Genomic DNA, 10,000 nt, shown 5'->3' on the forward strand with positions numbered 1-10,000 from the left:
CAAAAGCCAGTGATAAACCCTCAGAATATGACAATTAGATCACTCTGGAAAATGAACAGTAACACCCCCCCCGCCCACCCCCCCCGACCCAAACCCGTCCAAAACACAACTTAATTCACCTTTCCAATGGTCTTCTAGTGCCAGTATTTTCATATACACACACAAAAAAACATTTTTCAGTGCACCTGAACATCTTAAAAAAAAGAGAGAGAAGAAAAAAAGAGTTAACTCTCTCCATACGAACGGCGAAAGAGACGACGTTAACAGCGTTTCATCCCAATTACCATCATCAAAATATTGCAAGCGGAACGCTCTTATACTGAAGAGGTGAATGTTGACAAAGAATACCACAGTTCTGACGACGGAAGCTAAAGGTTGGGTCATTAAGACACCCACTGGACATCCGAGGATTCTGTGTAGAGGAGAAGAGAGGACTGGCCGTACTGAGTGAGTTAAACTGAAGTTTTGGCTGCTAAGCTGTTAACCCCTCGACCGTTGCTGGCGAGCATGCTTGTCCGTGAAGGGCTGTCACCTCGCTGCGAGAAGACTTGAGCTTACAGGTCAGTCACCTTGATCTAGTTGGACTTCTCCTTCCTCTTGGGACCTCAATACAGTGCAATGCGTTTCTATTCGATTCGATTCGATACGATACGATACGATACGATACGATGCGATGCAATGCGATACGATACGATACGATACGATACGATACGATACGATACGATACGATACAATACGATACGATACGATACGATACGATACGATACGATACAATGCAATACAATACGATACGATACGATACGATTCGATTCGATTCGATACGATACGATACGATACGATGCGATGCAATGCGATACAATACAATACAATACAATACAATACGATACGATACGATACGATACAATACAATACGATACAATACAATACAAAACAATACATAAAATACAATACAATGACATCACTTAAAAGTAGACAAAAAGTGGTAAATGCCCTTAAAAGTTCAAGCCACATGATCTCACTCACCAAGGTACAATACAACGCAATGACGTCACTTAACTCTCTCCATACGAACGGCGAAAGAGACGACGCTAACAGCGTTTCACCCCAATTACCATCATCAAAATATTGCAAGCGGAACGCTCTTATACTGAAGAGGTGAATGTTGACAAAGAATACCACACTTCTGACGACGGAAGCTAAAGGTTGGGTCATTCAGACACCCACTGGACATCCGAAGGGTCTGTGTAGAGGAGAAGAGAGGACTGGCCGTACTGAGTGAGTTAAAAAGTAGACAAAAAGTGGCAAGTGTCCTTAAAGTTCAAGCCACATTATCATCTCATTTCACCGAAGTTCGACGTGCAAGGGGGTTAAAAATACACATACAACGACATCAAGAATTATGTAAAGTAGCAGGTGTTCCACGATTTTGATGAATATCGTTGGGTCAGCAACAGTAGAAATTTGCTTTGAAAAACTACTTTGCCTACAGACAATATTGTGCACAAGGTTTTTAAAAACTGATTGACACGTGATTGTGACTGACAACGCTGTGCACATGTAGCAACTGATTAACACATCATAGTAACTGACCACCACTAATTAGCATATCTTGGTAACAAACCGTCACTGATTTACATATCATGGTAACTAATGGTAACTAGCCGTCACTGGTTTACATATGATGATAACTATCAGCGACAGATTTACATTTACGTCATTTAAAAAAACAACAACTATAGTATGATATTTTTATTTGTTCTCTCACTGTGCTTATCGCCCTGGTTGATGTGTGATTATTGTCTGAGATTGATTAGCCTTGACTTTGTATCTATGATCCTTATGTATTTATGATGAATGACTGTGAAAGTATGTAATTACATGTGTATGATTGTTATCATTGCACGAAAAATCCTTATTAACTTAGCATTTCAGCATTTTATGTCTTTTATGTGTTTACATTAAGTGACTGTGATTTTCGTGTATTGCTTACGTAAAATACACCATACATGAATTTCTCTTATTGAGATAATAAAGTATTCTGTATTCTGTTTCATGGTAACTAATGGTAACAAAAATGGTAACAAACCGTCACTGACTTACATATAACGATAAATAACCGTCTCTGACTTTCATATCATGGTACCGTCACTGATTTACATATTATGACAACTGACAATCACAGATTTACATATCATGGCAACTCACAATCGCTGATTAACATGTCATTGTAAATGATTTTATATCATGGCAACTGACCACCACTGATTTACATATCGTAACTGATTTACATATAGCAACGGATTTACACATCGTAACTGATTTACATATAGCGACAGATTTACACATCGTAACTGATTTACATATAATGGTAATTGACCACCACAGATGTACATATGATAGTATCTAAAACGTCACTGATTTATATACATTATGGTAAATAACCGTCATTAACTTATATATGTCACGGTAACTGACCATCACCGATATACATACACACATATTATTACTATTGACCATTACTGGTTAACATGTCATGGTAACTGACATCATCGATATACATACATATCATGATTATTGACCATTACTGGTTAACATGTCATGGTAACTGACATCATCGATATACATACATATCATGATTATTGACCATTACTGGTTAGCATGATTATCATGGTAATTGACATCACCGAATCAAACATTCGCACAGTTCATCGGAGAGGAATGAATGGTTTAGGAACGTTCTTTCTTCACTTGTTTCAGTTTTTGTCACAGTTTAAAAAAAGAAGCACCAAAGCGTGCGAGCTGTTCCATATCCGCTACACCACATCTGCTTTTAACAAAAACAAAAGCAAAAAAACAACAACAAAAACAAACAAAAAACCACCAAACTAAACACAACAATAAAAAATAAAAAAAAATAAGAAAAGAAAGGAGGGTGTTTAATTTTGTTTCATGTTTCAACACACATACTGGTCATTGTAGACATTTTGTTTCATGTTTCAACACACATACTGGTCATTGTAGACATTTTGTTTCATGTTTCGACACACAGTAGGTCATTGTAGACATTTTGTTCATGGATTCATTTTCACATTTGAATGTTTTCGTTTGAGAAAACAAAAACAAAACACCCCCCACCCCCACTCCCTCGAAAAAACAACAACAACACAACAACAACAACAACAACCCGATAACAATCACCTTGTTGAATGACACAATACTGCTGAACGCTGTGTCGCCGTGACATTAATTTTCACTGTCATCAGTTCCACACAGCGGTAGGAAAAAAAAAGTCTGCCAGCCTGTCCTCCTCCTGTTTGACCGTCTCACAGAGGATATAGGGCTGTTCCAGTTTCAGTTCCAGAATCAGGGAGGTGTCAAAAGCGTGCGGACTGGTCCATACACGCTGCACGACATCTGATGTTGGGGGAAAAAACACCACCACCACCACCACCACCACCAGAAAAAGAAGCACATGCTAACGTGCTGATCCAGCCTTGAGATTGGTCTGTGAGGAGGATTGCTTTATGTTGGGCCAACAGCAAAGTGAGAGCCGTGTGATCAATTGTACCCCTCCCCCCCGCCACCCTGCCCCACCCCCCTCCACCCCACTGCGATGGGAATTCATTTCCAGCTTAGTGTTTTGTGAACGAAGGACTATGATTCGCAAACTAGGAGGCATGATTGCACTGGTTCTTTTGTACTGGACAGCCTTTGTAGCTGGTTGGCCTTTAATCTACTTCAAGCTAAGAGACTCTCCACTCTCCCCTATTGATCAACGTCCAGCCAAGAGACTCTCCACTCTCCACTATTAATCAACTTCCAGCCAAGAGACTCTCCACTCTCCACTATTAATCAACTTCCAGCCAAGAGACTCTCCACTCTCCCCTATTAATCAACTTCCAGCCAAGAGACTCTCCACTCTCCACTATTAATCAACTTCCAGCCAAGAGACTCTCCACTATTGATCAACTTCCAGCCAAGAGACTCTCCACAATTGATCAACTTCCAGCCAAGAGACTCTCCACAATTGATCAACTTCCAGCCAAGAGACTCTCCACAATTGATCAACTTCCAGCCAAGAGACTCTCCACTATTAATCAACTTCCAGCCAAGAGACTCTCCACTATTAATCAACTTCCAGCCAAGAGACTCTCCACTATTAATCAACTTCCAGCCAAGAGACTCTCCACTATTGATCAACTTCCAGCCAAGACACTCTCCACTATCCACTATTGATCAACTTCCAGCCAAGAGACTCTCCACTCTCCACTCTCCACTATTGATCAACTTCCAGCCAAGAGACTCTCCACTCTCCACTATTGATCAACTTCCAGCCAAGACACTCTCCACTATCCACAATTGATCAACTTCCAGCCAAGAGACTCTCCACTATTGATCAACTTCCAGCCAAGAGACTCTCCACTCTCCACTATTGATCAACTTCCAGCCAAGAGACTCTCCGCTCTCCACTATTAATCAACTTCCAGCCAGGAGACTCCCCACTCTCCGCTACTGATCATCTTCGAGCCCAGATAGTCAGGATAGCACTGGCCTCCTCTGATGTTCTGATGGTCATAGTCGAACACGACGGACTATCCGGCAGCCGTACGTATTAATGCAAGGTCCGTTCATCAGAAGCTATGGCCTAATGATAATAATGATAAAAACAAAGTAACAATAACAATGATGATGATGATGATGATAATAACAACAATGATAATAATGATGATGATAACAAAAACAACAATAATAACAATAATTTATAATGACAATAATAAGAATGATAACAACAGCAGCAACAACAACAACAACAGCAGCAACAACAACAACAATAACAACAACAACAACAATAATATTAATAATAATAATAATAATAATAATAATAATAATAATAATAATAATAATAATAAGAAGAAGAAGAAGAAGAAGAAGAAGAAGAAGAAAAGCAACAACAGTAACAATGATAGATGGTCCACGTTCGTCACCCACCTCCACCTCCCACCCCCCACAACCCTCAAACCCCACCTCCGGAAAAAAAAAAAAAAAGTACACAAAAGTCACGACCACCACGACCACCACGACCACCACACCATCACTTGCAGCGGCAGCACCTGTCCAGTCTCAGCAGCTTGCGGAAGGCTGCGCGGAACTTGCTGTGGGTGTGGTAGTAGACGAGCCAGTTGAGCGAAGGGTGGAGGTGGGCCCAGGCCACGATGACCAGGTGCACGGCGTGGTGCCTCACAGCCCCGTCCTCCAGCAGCAGGAGAACGGCGTAGGGCAGCCAGCAGGCGGAGAACACCATGTAGATGATGAACAGTGTTCGAGCCAGCTTCATCGTCGTCGTCGTTTTCCGGCCTCCTCCTTCTCCTCCTTCTCCTCCTTCTTCGTTCTCTGTCTTCCTCTTCTTTTTTGTTGTCGTCTCGGTGGTGTCGTTGCTGTCGTCGTCGTTGTTGTTGTTGTTGTTGAGGGTTTTGCCTCCTGAGGGTGTGTTGGAGTCCTGGGGGTCTTCTCCTGTAGGAGGACTGGTTCCGTTCTGAAGGTTCTGCTCCTCGGTGTGGTGGTTGTGGTTTTGGTGGTGGTGGTGGTGGTGGTTGTGGTTGGGGGAAGGAGGGTTGAGGTCTGGTGGTGCTGGGTTCTGGGTTTGATTCTCGTTGTCGTTGTCGTTGTTGTTGTTGATGTTGTTGTTGTTGTTCCGCCTGTCCGGGGAGGGCTGCAGCAGGAAGCTGTCCTGCCGTGTCCCCAGGTTTCTGCCTCCTGGGGGTCATCATCCACACGGCTATAGTTAGTGTTCAGGTCATGACAGGTCAGGTCAGGTCAGGTCAAGCCAAGCCAGGCCAGGTAAGAGAAAGTCAAGACATATCAATTCAGGCCAAGTCAGGTCAGGTCAGGTCAGGTCAATTCAGGCCAAGTGAAGTCAAGCTAAGTATGGTCAGGTCAGGTCAAATCAGGTTAATCGAGGTCAAGTCAAGACATGTCAAGTCAGGTCAGATCAGGTCAATTCAAGACAGGTAAATTCAGGTCAGGTCAAGTCAGGGCATTTCAGGTCAAGTCAAGTCAGGTCAGGTCAGGTCAAGTCAAGTCAAGTCAAATCAACTTCAGGCCTATCATGTCTCAAGAGAAATTACCACTTGGACGTGTAGCTGACAATAAAACATATACACTTAAAAGACATGAACACATTACTTCAAAGAGATCACACAAAACCACATTGATATACAGGGCATTTTACATGTTTTAGAACAATTTAACAGTTTAACCAACAAGTGTATGAATGAATAAATAAACCGACAATTAGCAAGCCAGTTAAGTAATTGATTAATCAGCTAACCAACCAACTAATTGATAACAATAATGATGACAACAACAACAACAACAGTAACAAAAGATAATAGATATGCACTAAGAAGCTATGTGCATGTTTAAGCGTTCAAAAATATCACATAGAATTCCATTTACATTTTTGCTGTAGACTGCAGTGTATGTGTGTGTGTGTGTGTGTGTGTGTGTGTGTGTGTGTGTGTGTGTGTGTGTGTGTGTGTGTGTGTGTGTGTGTGTGTGTGTGTGCGTGCGTGTGCGTGTGCGTGGGTGGGTGTATTTTCTTTGATTTCTTTAGAGTTGCCTTTAATGTGTTCTTTGCGCTTTTCCTTCTTTTCTATATTTCTTTTCTTTTTTGATACTTCATATAAATTGTATATGCATGAATATAGATGAATAACAAAAAATATATAAGGTATATGTAGTCAAATTTTTGTGCCTTTATGAATGACAGTAAGTACAAAATACACTCCAAACATTATTCCTCTAAAATATATTTGTTTTGTTAGCTTCATCACGAAAGTTGAAATAATTAATTTCCTGAATAAAGAACAACAACAACAACAACAAAAACAAACCCAAAACAAAACAAAAACAAAAATCCACCAAAAAAGAAAGAAAAAAATGACCCCAAAAAAGAAAGAAAAAAAAAAAAAAAAAGAGAAAGAGAAAAGAAAGAAGAAGAGGTAAACCATGGTCTTGCCTGGAGCGGAAGTCAAGGATCCCTGCAGCCCTGCCAACCCTGGACGGCTGTTGCTGGAGGGCATCGTTATCATTGCGGTGGTAGAGCGTTCCCCGCCCTGGTTCACCACCACAGAGCTCTGCTGCTGATGGTGGTGAACCTTCAGCCTGGAATTCCTGACACGCAGGTAGAGCCTGGCGTAGCACAACCCCGTCAGAATTATGGGCAGCAGCACCATCACCACCCCGAAGAACCTCGTGTAACGATGATCAGCCATGCGGTCCCAGATGCACTCCAGCGTCCGGTGGTCGAAGGAGTGGTCGCCGATGCCGGCGAAGTTGAGGACGACGAAGAGGAGCCCGACGAGGTAGAAGGAGAGGCAGAGGAGGAGGGTGGTGCGCAGGGTGAAGAGGCGGCGGTAGAGGCGCTGGTAGCAGATGAGGATGTAGCGGTTGACGCTGACGGCGGACAGGGTCATGAGCGAGGCCACGCAGGACACGGTGCACAGGCCGCCCACCGCCTTGCAGAGCTCCGGATGATCGGCGAAGAACCGCCAGCCCAGGGTCTTCCCTGGGGGAACACGTTAACGTCATCTCGTTATTGACGCTTCAGAGACTGTTAGTGATACTTCTGCAGCGCCTAAAACATGGAAAAGTGGGCAGGAGGAACCGTTTTCATCTCACTGACGCTCCAGAGACCGTTATCAATACTTCTACAGCGCCTATCTTCGCGGTCAGAGACCGTTATTAATTCTTATATACCATTACTGATACCGCTACAGCGCCTATCTTCGCGGTCAGAGACCGTTATTGATTCTTATATACCATTACTGATGCCGCTATAGTGCCTATCTTCGCGGTCAGAGACCGTTATTAATTCTTATATGCCATTACTGATACCGCTATAGTGCCTATCTTCGCGGTCAGAGACCGTTATTAATTCTTATATGCCATTACTGATGCCGCTATAGCGCCTATCTTCGCGGTCAGAGACCGTTATTAATTCTTATATACCATTACTGATACCGCTATAGCGCCTATCTTCGCGGTCACAGACCGTTATTAATTCTTATATACCATTACTGATGCCGCCATAGCGCCTATCTTCGCGGTCACAGACCGTTATTGATACCTCGATAGCGCCTGTCTTCGCGCCTTTAAGGGAATCTGCCATGTACTTATCCTTATAATTCCTGATTCTATTCCTACACCCATATCCTCTATCCTACCTGTCCATGCTCCACCCTACTCCAACCCGACCCTAACACCGACCATGACTGGTATTTCTATAGCGCCTAGAACATTGAAGAAGAATGAACAGTGCTGACATTTGCTGAGACAAGCACTCACACATGATCGTCCAGAATGGAGAAGGTCAGTGCACGAGTCAACATAGCGGTGCCCCGACGGTTCCCCATGGAGCTAAGGGACCAAGGGGGGGGAGAAGGACAGTGCCTGTCTTCGGCCAGACCGTCATTGATGCTTCTATAGCGCCTAGCTTTCCGTTCAGAGAGCATCATTGATACTTCTATAGCGCCTATCTTTGCCTTCAGAGAGCATCATTGATACTTCTATAGCGCCTATCTTTGCCTTTAGAGAGCATCATTGATACTTCTATAGCGCCTATCTTTGCCTTCAGAGAGCATCATTGATACTTCTATAGCGCCTATCTTTGCCTTCAGAGAGCATTATTGATACTTCTATAGCGCCTAGCTTTCCGTTTAGAGAGCATTATTGATACTTCTATAGCGCCTATCTTTGCCTTCAGAGAGCATTATTGATACTTCTATAACGCCTATCTTTGCGTTCAGAGAGCATTATTGATACTTCTATAGCGCCTATCTTTGCGTCCAGACAGCATTATTGATACTTCTATAACGCCTATCTTTGCGTTCAGACAGCATTATTAATACTTCTGTAGTTCTTATCTTCTTAAGAGATCATTACTGGCACTCATATAGCTTCAGTCAGAGACCACTATAGATTTTAAAAGGCCTATAGCGCCTGTCGTCGGAAAGCGGAAAGAGACTATTGATACTTATATAGCGCTTGTCTTCGGTCATACACCATCAATGATATTCATGTAGCGCTTATCTTTGGTAGCAGACTATTGTTGATACCTCTACAGCGTCTATCTTCGCGGTACTTCTACAGAGACCGTTATTGATACCTCTACAGCGTCTATCTTCGCGGTACTTCTACAGAGACCGTTATTGATACCTCTACAGCGTCTATCTTCGCGGTACTTCTACAGAGACCGTTATTGATACCTCTACAGCGTCTATCTTCGCGGTACTTCTACAGAGACCGTTTTTGATACCTCTACAGCGCTTGTCTTCGGTCTGAGGCTGTTATTGGTACTTACATCGCACTGTCTTCGGTCAAATATCATTACTGATGCTCATATAGCTCCTACCTTCGGTCAGAGACCAAGCTCTAAGCTGACAGCTGCCATTAGGCGCTCATCATTTTGTTTCCTACGTCATTCGGTCAGGTTTCAATCTCTCTCTCTCTCTCTCTCTCTCTCTCTCTCACACACACACACACACACACAACACACACACACACACACACACACACACACACACACACACACACACAAATAGAAAGAGAGAAAAAAAAGACACAGAAAGAGAAAGACAGAGAGAGACAGAGACAGAGAGACAGGGAGAGAGAGAAAAACAGAGACAGAGACTGGGAGAGGAAGAAAGAAAGAGAGAGAGAGAGAGAGACAGACAGACAGACAGAGACAGAGAGAGACAGACACAGAGACTGGAAGAGAAAGAAAAAGATAGATAGATAGATAGATAGATAGATAGAAACAGAGACAGAGACAAAGGCTGTGAGAGAAAAAAAAAGATAGATAGAGAGAGAGAGATTGAGAAAGAGACAAAGAAAGACAGAGAAAGACAGAGACAGAAACAGAGAGAGAGAGAGACAGAGAGAGACAGAGACCGAGAGACAGCGACATAGATACAAAGACAACGAATTGGACTATACTATA

The 10,000-nt window shown here is 42.9% G+C and overlaps 1 protein-coding gene across 1 annotated transcript in view; it reads right to left on the bottom strand.

Annotated features, from left to right (window-relative positions):
• Positions 1 to 5,092: 5,092 nt before the first annotated feature.
• LOC143285284 (melatonin receptor type 1B-A-like) overlaps positions 5,093 to 10,000 on the bottom strand; it is a 65,561-nt gene continuing 60,653 nt past the window's right edge. The window contains exons 3-4 of the mRNA XM_076592545.1: positions 7,136 to 7,567; positions 5,093 to 5,370 (exon numbers count right to left, since the gene is read on the bottom strand). Coding sequence (XP_076448660.1) covers positions 5,093 to 5,370; positions 7,136 to 7,567 — 710 coding nt within the window. The remainder of the gene's footprint in view (positions 5,371 to 7,135; positions 7,568 to 10,000) is intronic.

The sequence above is a fragment of the Babylonia areolata genome, chromosome 8 (genome assembly GCF_041734735.1).
Source record: "Babylonia areolata isolate BAREFJ2019XMU chromosome 8, ASM4173473v1, whole genome shotgun sequence".
NCBI classification, from domain to species: Eukaryota; Metazoa; Mollusca; class Gastropoda; order Neogastropoda; family Buccinidae; genus Babylonia; species Babylonia areolata.